Here is a 13891-nt window from a genome sequence, read left to right on the forward strand (position 1 = left end):
TGCTGTAATTTAAGCTTTGTAGCTGGGAAACCTCACTCTGGCCAGCACAGCTAACAAGTGCAGGCTGTGTTTGGCATAGACACTTCAGCACACACTAAATAAACGTGACGAGGACTCTGAGTAATATCTGTGGGCTGCAAACGTGCACAAAACCCAGTGCTGCAGTAGCAGGCTACAGCAGGCAGAGGTATAATTAATTACCTGTGCTGCAGCTTGGCCTCTGAATATGGCTGAGTAGGCATAATGGTGCAAGAGAATGGCCATGTTAAGAAGGCTCACGTAGCAGATTTGTAGCTTTTCTTCTTGGCACTTGTAGAAAACAGTGCTCAATGAATACTCAGCCTCAAACTACCTAGCAAACTAGGTGGTGTAGGGAGTATTTTTCTGCTCTTTTACAATTCATCCTTTAAATAGCATGGAGGGGTATTGGAGAAACACAACTATGAAAGTGGAAGAGGAGGAAAAACTGAGGTTAAAAAAAAAAGCTGCTGTACTGTGTCCAAGTGATTTATATGCAGTGTTAGTACAAATGGCATCAAACTAGTGCAGCGTCCTGTCTCAACTGTGATAAAGCTGTGTTAAGTTTGAAACATAGGAACTTGTGAATGGCCTTATTTGAATGAGCTAGCGTGCCACTGAGCCTTGTGAGGCACTGACAGGAGCATCCCTAAGCCAGATGCAGAGATAACAGGTTAAGAGATAACTGGTTAAGAGCAGAGACACCAGGTGCACTCTGAGTATTTGGAAATGTTTGTGTAAACATCTAATGAAATGAGCTTCAGCAAAAGCTCACTAAAACGTTAGAACGTGACCTGTACCTGTTCTTTTTTAATGTGAAGTTTTGTGTTGCACTTCTGATGTCACGCAGACCTTTGACCGTTCAGTAGAGCAAAGGAATGAAGGGGATTGCTAGTTTTGAGGTGAATCTGAACCTTTAGGGGATAGCAGTGCTGCAGTTGTGATTTAAACTTGTAGGCATGTCTGAACGAGCTGTGCTGTAGCCAGCTTCCATACTGAGAACACAAAGCTTTGCTTCACTGTCACAGAGAAAATGCGCTGGAGTGCTGTGAGCAGGGTTTTGTAGCCCACGGTACAGCAGGCTGGGTCTTGGTATGCAAGTGCCTAGATGAAAAGCTAGCAGCCTGTGATATTGCATTGTGGATGTATCTTTGGAGCACCAGCTGGTAAGTTCCTGTGAGTCATTATCAGTTAGGAACTGGAAGACTTTTTTCTTCTCCTTTTTGTTTGCAGTACTCAATTACTGCTCATCATCTGGCCCTTAATGCCAACAGCGTAGGTGGCCATCAGTCCTGACTTAAGCTGCTCTTTTGATCTCAACAAGATTAGATAGATTTTCTTTCACTGAGAGGAAAAAGCCACTGAAAAAGAAAACAGAAATGTGCCGGGTTTATGAAGATACAGATGAAATCTTTTAAGGTTGGAAATTCAGACACTGAAATTTGCAGATCACGTGCATATTTAATCTGCAGTTACAGTGTTGTGTAAACAAGTTTACATTCTTACCTGAAAGGCTAAGTGCTTAATTGTGCATCACCATACATAAAAATACCTCCCCAGAATTGCTCAGGGTCTGGATGTGAATCTGTATGTGTGTTCTGTAACAACAGGTTGATTGGTCGTTTCTGTCAATCAGTGGCAGCATGTGTGATAGGGATGGTCAGCATTGGTTTCTGGGGGTTTATAAGGACATTGGGAGCAGGATTTTTTAGGTGCCTGCAGTTGTGAGTGTTTAATGGTGACGATCCTGTGTAATGAGGGGCAAAATTCTTGTGTGTGTTGTTCCGTTCTAGTCCTGCTAGAACAGAGGTAGTAAATAGCCTACAACTGTTGTTGCCTACCTTGTTGCTACGAATTGTAAACTTTCTCCTTGTTTTCTGAACGCAGGTGGAAGTTAAGCCATATGTCTTGGATGATCAGCTTTGTGATGAATGTCAGGGGGCCCGTTGCGGTGGAAAATTTGCTCCATTTTTCTGTGCTAATGTTACCTGTCTGCAGTATTACTGTGAATATTGCTGGGCTGCTATCCATTCACGCGCTGGCAGGGAGTTCCACAAGCCCCTGGTGAAGGAGGGAGGAGATCGCCCGAGACATATTTCATTCCGCTGGAACTAAATGATCACTGCAGTGCTCATATGCAGGCCTCAAATTAAGTGCACTCTTCTGTTATCCTGATCGTCCCTCCCCTTCCCTCCCCTTTCTCTTACTCGAGATAGCATGTCCTTTTGTAGTAGTCTGTAATTTAACAATAGAATACTGAAAGAACGACCTATAATATGGATATTTTGTAGACTCTTGTCATTGAAAACTGTATTGGGAACTCCTTTTCGTATCGATAACATGTTGCAGGTGAATTGCATTCTCTTGTCTTTGCTACCGAGAGAACACTTAATTTCACGCAACATTTTCTTAGAGGAGAGAAAAATATTAAGAGAATTGAAACGATAGAGTATTTTGGTTTTTTAATTAAATTATTGTTAATAAAGAAGGTAAGAATACTTTTATTAAAATAACCATGTAACAATAACACTATCAGTCTATTCTGACACTTCCCCCCCCTCCCCCCCCCCGCCCCGGGAAGCCTGTTTTTTGCCTCTCTTTTTCTTTCAACTTTGGATTTTTCCAGCAACAGATGAAGTTAGCATTTAGCTACCAACAGGAAAGAGCATGTTTAAAGCAACAAAAATGCATGAGCAAAGTTGAAGCAGCATTATAATAACGATCTTTAAAAAGAAGAAGGAAACAAAAAAATCTGTTAAGGGTTTTGAGGCTGAAATTTTAGCTCGCTTCGTATCTGACCATGCCTCTGACTTACCACCCACATCCAAATTACTAACGAGATAGGCAGAGCTTACTATATTTTCATCAAAACGATTACATTTTAAGAATTCCTGAATGTAAACGTTGAGTCAAGTTACTACTGAGGGAGGAGTGCACTTTTCCTTTTTCTTTTCTTTGTTCTTTTTGAAAGAGAACTCAATTGTCTGGTTACAGCCCTAGAAATCCTACCAAAGCCTAGAGTTAATAACAACTAGTTAACTGGCATTTCCTCTCCTGAAGGATAAATATATAGATTTTTATTTTTGATGGCTATATATAACTCTATGTCCTAATATACTAACGTTCATCAGGGGCCAGCCTTTGCTCTCCATTTTGACATGAAAAAGTAGAAAACCTAAAGATACCTCAAGGCTATCACTGATTTTTACTCAAGTTTTGATATTCCATTGTGTCACATGAACTAAAAATTGGCTGCTTATTCGTTTTCCATCTTGGATGTCAAGTTAGTTTTAAATACCCTCTAACTTAGTTGCACCAGAAGGCATGAACCTTCAGTAGTTTCCAAGTCTTGTTTTGCACTATTTTCTGAGTCTGTGCATGAAATGGTGCAAGTTGTGCATATGCCTTTCTTACTCTTCCTGTAGAAAAAGTCCCAGCTGAGATCCCACCTCTTTCAGAACTTAATATGGAGAAGTAAAGAAACACAGGGATTTGAAGTGCCAACATTGCTAAGTTAATGCCTGCTTTATTACCCAGAAGTTCTACCTTGAGAAGCATTAACGCAGTGCATGTTAATTGAATGATAAAGAATGGGTGCAGGGGTTTAGTTTGAAATAGTTGAATGAAGGAATAGTTCTGAAAAATATTTTTATTACTTTGAACTAATGCCCTGGCCAACTTCTCAACAGAGTATTCAGCAGTGTGCAAACAAACAGATAGAGCGGCAGTCTTCTGAACTGCCCGAGTGGCATCTGGTTCCATCCTAGATTCTCTCAAACCAAAGACTTGCCTCAGCACTGCTTGGAAAACACCTGCTCCATTAAAAGCTTTCTTTGGCCCCCCTCATCCCCTTCCCTGAGCCCAGACTATCTTTATGAGAAACAGTTTTTATTTTCAATACAGGCTTTAATGAACCTTACCAAGTTCCAAAGGTCAAAATGGAGACATTTGCTGTCTACTAGTCAAGTATAGAAAGGGAGCTGCTTTTAATGAAATCCCTGAAAATATTGACAACAGTAATGCAAATGCAGAGTGCTCTTGTGTAGATTGTCAGGGACTTTTTTTTCTCTGAAGTACATAATTATAGTTGGAATGTTCCTTTAATTTTTTTAATGCTTGTAGGTGGCTTGGGGTGTGCTATTGTGCCGATCCTACCCAGTAAACACAGGTGAGATGGGTTACCATTACAAGAAATAACACTGTTTGAGAACTAGCTTTGAATAATAATTTTCCCTTTGTACATGACCTGCTGAATTTCGGTACAGTGTTTTGTAGCTAACTTATTTTGTCATGCACATAATGTATATTTGTTATGCACTACTTTTGTATATCTTGTTTTTCCAACAGTGAGCATTTTTAGGCACACTTTTCACTGACGGGATATCTCTTTATGCAATACCTCAATTTTTCATATTGCAAAGAGTAGCTTTTTGTACTTTTATTACTGAGAGATCTTCATATACTTCATTTTTTAATATAAATAATTTTAATAAATTTTATTTTCTTATATTCTGCTTTTTATACATTTCAGTGCTCTGCATACATTTTGAATTATGGATGTCGTGCACTGGCAATGCTATTTTAGAATCTGCAGAGAAAAGAAAGCATGTTGCTTAAACATCTTAGCCCAGCACCAGCTATTTGGTGTACATATAATTTAAGAAAATAGTCTATGTAAAGTTGAGAATTAAAGAAGAAAAAAAAAGCATGAGAGTGACAGATGAACGCTGTCCTTAGACCCATGAAATTGAAACGCATAAATAGAGTGTAGAAATTTCCAAGTCAAGAACCATCAGAATTGTCTACCGCTTCTTACTGAGTTTTTCCAAACGATGACACAGACGCAGACGTTTTTTGGTGAATGTTTAGCCATTTTTAATCTTAATGAAACAATTGATGTTAGGTGTTTGATGCAGAAACGTGTCTGCTCTTTTAAATTCTATTTAAAGAGTAAAAGAGAGCCTGCTGGGTGGCAGGCATGTAATGTTAGTATGCATGACTAATGTAAGAAATCGTTATTCTACTAATATTCACTTGTGATTGTGTGACAAGCGTGTTTACAGATTATTTGGTTACACTTCGATTTACAGGGCATAAACAATTATAGACATTACTCTGTACTTAAATAGTGATTACATGTCCTTCTGGTTACATGGCATTTGTAGTTGGGGTTACCGTGTAGCTCCGAGTATGATTAACATGTAATTGGGTTACCGGTCTTAGGGGTTCTCACTTGGATTTGCAAAGGGGTTACTAAGCATGTAGTTTTATCACACTAGCATGGCACTGGCCATGTATTTACAATGTAGTTACAGAGTAATTACATGGTTATTTTTGCAATGTAAAATAAAGTGTTTCTGATTATTTTATATGTAAAGGAACCCCACTGCCCCGTGCTTTTTGGTATAGTATCTTACTTCTCCATACACAGACCTCTGCAGAATGCAAATTTAAAACTTGCAGTGAATGAATTTAGCGTTTTTTAAGGATGCTGTTGGAAAGACTTGATAATTCACCCCTTTTGTTTGTTGAAGAGTTAAAAACCTTCTGTTAAAAGGTGATTTAAAACTTGAATGTGATGAATTGTGGCAAGTTAACTTCAAGTTATGTGCAATACCTATTTCAGACTTCTGGAAGATCTTTGCAGTGTAATTCTTTGTTTTTAATTGCAGACATTTAAAAATGTCATTTTCTACTGTTCTAGTAAATCCTCTTTCTTGCTGGTGTTTCTAAAGAAAAGAATCAGAAATCAAACTTTCTACTAATGTAAATTTGAGATTATTTTTTAAAAAAAAAAGGAATAAAAGGTTTTGGTCATTTGCTTTATTTTATTATCTTATTTTAAAGCTACTGTGATAGCGTTGTAAGAATTGGGACGATATTGTATTCAACTGTTTTATTTTTTATATTTTTAAATTTTAAAGTATAATTAGTTTTTATAATTTTCATCAGATTTTTTTGTTATATTTTTTGGAAGTGAAACTTTTAGCAAGTGGGTGTCTAGTTTTTACTAATCCCTAATATGTTTGGTTTGTTTGGTTTTTTTTTTCTTCCCCCCCCCCCCGATGTATTGCTCATATTATCAGAAGGAAAAGTTATTTAAGTATGTCAGTTAATTGTACTACTTGGCTGAATTTCCATATAGTTTTTACTGTGTATGGGGAGGTTGTAGTATTTATTATAGCATTTTAAATAAGGGTAATTCATTTTTTATTAAAGTCATTTTCACATTTAAGTTCATATTTTTGTATGTTCTACTCTTAAGTTATATAACACAAGTTACTTTTTTTAAAGAGTTCATTTGTTGAAGTGCTAGTGAAAATTAATGTTATTAAATAGTTTGCAAATGACTATTTATACCAGTATGCATATAATTTTTAAATATTTGTAATGTGAGATGTTGAATGAATAAAACTTTTAACTCAGTCTTTCTTCTTATTTTTAAGCTTGCCGTAGAAACACGGTTCACAGAATCACAGAACGTTAGGGGTTGGAAGGGACCTCCAGAGATCGAGTCCAATCCCCCTTGCCAAAGTAGGGTCATCTAGGGCAGGCCACATAGGAATGCATCCAGGCAGGTTTTGAAAGTCTCCAGAGACGGGGACTCCACAGCCTGTTCCAGTGCTCTGTCACCCTCACCATGAAGAAATAACTCCTCGTGTTGAGGTGGAACCTCGCATGTGCTAGCTTGTACTCGTTCTTCCTTGTCCTATCGCTGGGCACCACTAAATAGAGACCATCACCTTCATCTTAACACCCACCCCTCAGATATTTATAGATGTTAAGATTCCCTCTCAGCCTTCTCTTCTCAAGACTAAACAGCCCCAATTCTCTCAGTCTTTCTTCACAGGAAAGATGTTCACATCCCACAATCATCCTCACAGCTCTCCACTGGACTCTCTTCAGCAGATCCCTGTTTGTTTTGAATTGGGGAGTCCAAATCCGGACACAGTATTCCAAGGGGGTTTTTTTGTGGCTAAAGACTGTGGGGCTCAGGGAAGTGATTTTGACAAAATGTACAGCACACGTTTGGCTATATGATGTGTAAAGACTAAGTTCAGCTGTCCTGGTCAAACCGTGGTTTTGTAAGGGGTGTGTGAGAGCAGGTATAGCCACCTGAGAGATGCCAAGTACCACAAGTATTGCATTCGATAAAATAATCAGTGTGCAGTGTTGCAGGAATGGAAGGAGTGATGTCTAGCAGACTGTAGAACTGCAGTCTCTTGAATCAAGCTGTGAGAGGAACCCTTTTTACTGCTTGTGTCCAAATGTAGTCATTAGGGATTATTGAATGCTAACTGCTTGATTTTGTGAATTTGGTGCTTGCTTGAGTACTCATCGGAAGCTGTGGAAAAGCCTTCCAGCAGCCTCAGCACTGCTGCTGCTGCTTTTTCCACAGCCTTAAGCGTATCAGCCTAGACAAAGAACTGTAGCTGCATCACTTGTTTCTACTTAGTGTTCTCTGCAGCTAATTCATAGGGACAAAGATGGAAACCAATCCACAGCTGTGAAATCAAGCTAAGTGGGCAGGTGTCATGTTCAATGAAAAAAATACCACTGAGGCACATGTAATGCATCGTAGAAGTCGGAAACCACTGTGCAGCTGGGACAGAAAGATAACCAGAATAGGGCCAGAGTGGAGCCAAGGATGGTGTGGACAGGCAAGGATTCTTTTTTAATTGTCTCCTGGTTATGATCTGATACTAACAGAATGAAAAATTCTAGCATTTTAAAGGGCTTGCAAGTGTTGTCCTTTGACTTAAAATATCTAAACTCAAAATGTCTAGAAAGTCAGGTGAAGTGTTAACAGCCTGATATATTCACTCTTCAAGGGCAGCAGGAACTGCACATATAAGATTCAGGAGTTTTGCATTCATAGTAGGAGAGGCATTCCCCAGACTTTGTTGGATTTCTTACTTTGATGCGAAGGGCTTAGCATCAGTCAAATCTGGAAGTAGCTCTGCTGTGCAGAGCATTGAGTTGGAACACACACGTGTACCATGTGAGGAAATGCTGCTGCCCCAAATACAGCACTGCAGTAGAACCAGACTGCTCACTGCACTGACAGTCAGTGTCTGAGTCACTAATCCCTTGTGGCATCATCTAAAGAATGGTGTTGCAAATGTTAAATAGATGTTGAGTATCTTCCTTTTCTGTGGGTGCTGCAGGAAATGCAGATCTTGCAGAACTGAGCTATAATGGGATTAGTTCTGCAAGATGCTAATCACTTCAATTCCCACTGCTTTCAGATGAGGCAAACTTAGAAGCTAATGCCTTTAGAAACTAGTTTTTAACAAGAATTGAAAGTTTCACTGGTGACCCTGTGCAGGTACTGCCAATCCCTTAAAATGACTTAAAAAAAATACTCTGGTATGCTGTGATGGTTGGGATCAAAAATACAGAGGCTAGAGGTGGGTTGCCTGCCCAGTGAGCAATGAATTCCTCAGCACCGCGTTTCTTGCCAGCCAAACAGCACCAGACAGTATTGACCAGCTTTTAGCATGTGACTTGACTGGTGAAGGAAGCTTTATCTCTCTTCTCTGCCTTGGGGTTGTTAGGAAGTAGTCATAGTTCAACTTCTCCCAATGTGGTAACAAGTTCTTGATGCTGTTTTCAAGTGCAAATGGTCTTCTAGAAAGCATGTGCTTATTAGTGGTTTATCTGATAATGGTTTTGAACAAGTAGGATAGACTTGAAATTTGGTCCTGGAATACAGGTGTGTGTGGGGTTAACTCTTTCGATGCCATGGTGGTGGAATTGGTGATGTCCTTCAGAAACAAGGCACTCCCTGACTGATTTCAACTCAAAATGCTATAAACTTAGAGGTGTCTGTCAGCATATGTTCTGTGATTTACAGTTGGGGATGTGTATATTCATTCTAAAATCTCCTGTATGAAGATTGAAAAGGACTTTGTGGAGGAATGTTTAATAAACTTTATTACATGAGAAGAGACTAAAAAAAGCAACTCAGTAAGGTGAAATGCCAAAAGTCTGGAGCATTGTAAACTTGAAAATTAATCATTCTTGGTAGTGATGGCCTTGGCTGATTCTGAATTGCTGAGAAGTGATTTTCTAGGAAAGATGACATAACAATTCCCTTTTGGGTTTCAGTTTGTCCTGAAACTATAAATAAAGAAATGCTCCAGGCAGGCTCCAGAAGATGGAGGTGTGCCTGCTGGGTGGAATTTCAGAGTTACCACAGCACATGAATCTCAACTATTTTCTTTCTGTACAGACTGTCCATCAAGCACAGTCAGCCACCAGCTTTCTCTTGGGTGCTACTTTTGCTAAATGAACTGCTACATTCCACATCAGTGAAGAAACTCCATTTTGGTGGAGATGGATATAACCCATCTAGGACAGATTTAAAGGCTAAGGTCTATTTTAAAGAGAATCTCTTAGCTGTCAAGTCATCGCTGGACAGTTTCTACTGTCTGTCCCAATTCTCCAGCTGCTGTTTATTCAGTGCTGTGAAAGCCTGCTCAGCCACAGTCCAAAATGCACATTGCTTGCCTACAGGAAATCTAAGACAAATAATAGCCTCAGAAAGGATAGATGGGGAAAAAACACTGACATCTCTTCCTCTGTGTAAAATAAGCTGATTCAGTCTGTCAGTATGAAAAACAGCCTCTGGGATAAGAATATACTTGCAGCTGTCTTTGCAGTCATAGAAATCGAAGGGGGCAGGGGGGCGGTGGTGAATCAGTGCTCTAAATACATTACTGAGCTCCCCATTTTAGATGGGAAGAAAGACTTTCTGGAGCTTGATGCTCTGATTAATGCTCTCAGCTATCATCTGTTTTCGTGACACACGAACTACAATTTGAGGACTTTTTGTAGGGCTTGTCAGAAAGACAATTTGATACTAAGTCCTAAGACAGTGGAACGTATCTATCGCCAGGGGAAGCTCCATCAATCGCCTTGTTTGTGGAGCCTGCGGTACTGTTCTGTTGAAGTTTCTTCAGAAAATTTGCCAGTCAAAAGTTCTCAGTTCTCCTTGTATATATATAAATACTGAAATAAGTAAGATTTGTCTTTGGCTGTATTTTTCTTTCTGATTTTCTTTTTTTGGAGTCATGAAAGCTGAGATGAAATCCTCTGAACACCGCGCAGGTAAAGGGCAACTGTGAGAACAGAGTTTTGGTTTTGCATTAACCTTAAAGTTTAAAATGGACTTAGTTTTATCACTGTCAGCTGCGTGGAAGTTTTTCTGTTCTGAAACTCTGTAACAAGGTGAGCTGCTGTGCTCTTCCTGTGAGGGAAGAAGGTCGATTTCACTGTAATGGCAGGCTGATAGCATAGATGGAACTGACACACGCTGCGTGCCTTGGTAACTCCTAAGACAGTTGTGTAACCTGTGGCAATTCACAGAGCGAGCAATGCGTTCAAACAAAAACCAAAACCTCTCTGCCAACCTTCTTCAGCCCAACGTCTGAGGAAATGTTTGCGCAATTTAAATCTCCAGCTCACACTACTGCTGACTCGTCAGCCGGGATCAGATTGCCCAGTGACTCTTTATGCCTTGCTATGCATCTGAAAGCATTAAGCTGTCAATTTAGCAGTGTGTCATTTTTTCAAGACAGTGCTCGTCACTTTAAAGCAGATGCCTAGTACTGGTTTGTGAATGGAGCATGGCCATGCCAAGTGTTTCTGAATTTTCTTTCAGTGAATTAAATGCAATTTCTTAGGTTTTGGGGGAACATTCTCATTGTAAGCAGCAGGCAGTAGCCCCCAGCTTTGCTTCAGCTGTTCGCAGGCAGATGTTGCTCTGTACACACTGGCAGAATCAACTCAGCTCTTCAGTCAGTGGCAAGAAAATTTGCTCAAGCATTGCTTTTACAGGGGTATGTCTTTGGAGGAATGTGATGGCAGAACAAAGCACTGACTGCTTCCATTTCCTCTGCAGAGCTGGCAGTCCTTGGAGACTGAAGCCCTGCTCTGTTCCTTTTCTGGCAGCATCCTTCTGTCTCTGGGGGTAGCAAGGGAGTGAATGCTCAGTATCTGGAGCAGTTCTGCGAAGACCATAGTACCACTACAAAGTGTACTTACTGCTGAGGAAGGAGTGTGTTCAGTGGTATTTATATTGTAGTTAAATAGGACTGTCTCATACATGCAGACAGATGTACTGGTGATTACGTTTGCCTGCAGGCACACTTCAGACTGAGACCATGATAGATTTCAGAAGAAAGGCTAAGAAAATGTGAGCCTGGACACATGGGCTTGAAAGACCAACATTACCATGGAATTGGGGATGATTTAGTGATCTTTGATTTTTATCCTGTCCTGAACCAGTGTTGTTCCAGGATGTGAGAGAACAGTGTCTGGAAGTTTACCACAGGTAGGGCTAGAGTCCTCATCTGTGTGCTCACACAGATATGTCTAACTGCACATCCACCAGAACAGCAGTATCAACATTTAATATCACAGTCCCTGCAGCCTAAAATATTGTAAAGGTTTTACTATCTCAGATTTGAAAACAAAGGATATCATCATTAAATACCAATAACTTCCATGCTTGTGTGGAAACTGAAGTCCTTGCTTGCCTTTTGCTGATCCGCTTAACTACAGGCTTTTTTGTGCTAATAAATGGTTTTATTCTGGTGTTATCATCAGTGCTTATTTTGCCTCTTTGAGCTCCCCCATAGTTTTCTTTCAGACTGGATATCCAATTTAATTGTTGTAAACACAAAGTTCTTCTAGGCCAAGGGTTTCAGTCTCACCAACGTGGTGTTCGGTTGTAAAGTCTATGGATGTTGGTGATTTGACAGTCTCTTAAGAGGAGAGACTTAGTTTGTAGCCTGCTAAATATTTTTATGTGCAGCATGGAGGAAATATGCCTTTCCTTATGATTGGTGTGGATGAAGTGATTCCCCCATGTATGGTTGGTAAAGTAATCTGAGATATGCAGGTTCATTACTCTGAAATGCAGGTGTGTTAAAATGGCAGCTGGCCATTTTATCTCCTTGCTGCACTGTGCTATTGCTTGCATAATTGACTGTGAGATCCAGTGTAAATTATGAAAGCTTACAAGTAAGCAAAAGCTGAAGGTCTGATGTGTTGCTTCGATTTACCAGGAGTGGTGAGGTTTGTTTTATAATGATTCCTACTTATACTAATAAATGGTCCCCAGTGTACTCTGTAAAGTAACCACATGCTAAGAAAATGCCTCCCTCCAGTGACTCTTACTAAATATTCTGTGACAACAAAGGAGATACAGTAATTGTTTGTGCTACTGCTGAGGGTATAATTAATAAGGTTTGGCTGTAGCATTTAGAATTAGCATACTTTTCCATGTGGAAATCCCTGTTAATGGTGTTCAGATGCATATTCCAGATGTAGTCACAATTTGCAGTTGATCAAGATAATGTAATACTTAATAAGCAATCTGCCTTGCCCAGATTATGTAGAATCCTGTGAGTACTCGAACTCCATTGCAAAGAATCCTCATAGAGAGTAAGAGTCTCCAGCAGTAGAAGTTTCCTTTTTGCAGAGAATGCTAGAGAATAAGGGTATCACTAAGTTAGCATGCAGCAGTGTTCTGTTGGCTCCTTCCTTCCTTCTCCTTGGCACAGGCAGTAGGCATGCCACCACCAAAACCTACCTTGTTTTAAAATGATAGCCAACAGATGATGATGCATACTTGGCCTAGCTAAAGCCAAAACAAAGGAATTTAGGAAATAATGGAAGTTCTGAGCTGGAGAAGCAAACATTTGAACACAAACCACATGGCACGACGGCTGAAAGCTAGAATCTGGTGTATATTTAACCAGACAGCTGAAGCTGTGATGAAAAGCTGAGATGATTCTCCAAAGCGATAAAGACAGAGAGAGTGGCTAGCTGGTAGTCAGTTCATGTGTGGAAAGGAGGCTGAAGAGCAGCATGCCACTAAAATAGCTGCATTTTCCAGTTCTGCAGGTCGCTCATAGATTTTAGGTGACACTGATTTTTTGTCAGCAGAAGTAGACCCTGAAAGGCATCTGAAATTAATTTACATGTGAAATCGAAGTCCTGGCAGTGCACTGGTGGAAGAAGTGGGCAAAATGTGCCACGCAAGGCATTTGTATTAGTAGGATGGAAGCATATTTCATAGATACAGAGGCTGAGAAAACCCTGATTTGGCAGCTGTAATGCCCTGACAGGGCTATAGGAAGGAAGAAGTCTGCCAGTTGGCAAAAGCAACTCCTGTTCTGGAAGATCCAGCAGCAAGCGTTCATGCATAGGGCAAGGACAGCCATGGAAACAAAACGGTGCTGTTCAGGTTTATGGGAGTGCTTTCTGTGGGGTTTTGGCTTTGTTTTGTGTGGGTTTTGGTAGGGGTTTTTTTTGTTCGGGTTTTGGTTTTTGCTTGTTTTAGTGTGTGGTGTGGACTGAGACTCCTGTAGCTCAACAAAGGAAGTGCTTGCTTTACCAGGGCTCATGGTTCATGGACATGATGAAGTTTGCACTCCAGGATCAGTTTCTAATGCTGCTGTTCAGTTGTCGCTCTCTGGGTTTAACATTCCCAAACTGAACTAGGCCAGTTATTAGCTCAGGTGGAGAGAAGGGAGCCTCTGGTCTTTCTGGTTTGTTGGTTTGTTGGGGCTTTTTTTGGGAAGGGGCGAGGATCACAGCTGATTTCAAGACTACTGACTGGGTGGTTGTACCATGCCTTTGACCTCCTTTTTACCCCGTACACTTCGGAGCCCGCAGTAGATGCTCTCTTACCATTGGGAAGTAACAAATTTTACTTTGGCAAACTGTTAGACTGTGCCTCTGGAAGTCGTTTTCCTCTTTTTGGACTGCACACACAGCAAGTGCCTTTCCCTGGCAGCGTACGGAATAGCTGGAATTTCTGGGATAGCCGGCAGAAGCGTGCGGTGCTTTCGCCCCGTGC

General features: G+C 40.4%; 1 protein-coding gene across 2 annotated transcripts in view; it reads left to right on the forward strand.

Annotated features, from left to right (window-relative positions):
• CPEB4 (cytoplasmic polyadenylation element binding protein 4) overlaps positions 1 to 6443 on the forward strand; it is a 43443-nt gene extending 37000 nt beyond the window's left edge. For both annotated transcript variants that reach the window (XM_064161842.1, XM_064161843.1), the window contains one exon: positions 1906 to 6443. In XM_064161842.1, the coding sequence (XP_064017912.1) occupies positions 1906 to 2133 (228 nt within the window). In that variant the 3' untranslated portion in view covers positions 2134 to 6443. The remainder of the gene's footprint in view (positions 1 to 1905) is intronic.
• Positions 6444 to 13891: the final 7448 nt, after the last annotated feature.

This window comes from Pogoniulus pusillus, chromosome 22 (genome assembly GCF_015220805.1).
Source record: "Pogoniulus pusillus isolate bPogPus1 chromosome 22, bPogPus1.pri, whole genome shotgun sequence".
Classification (NCBI taxonomy): Eukaryota; Metazoa; Chordata; class Aves; order Piciformes; family Lybiidae; genus Pogoniulus; species Pogoniulus pusillus.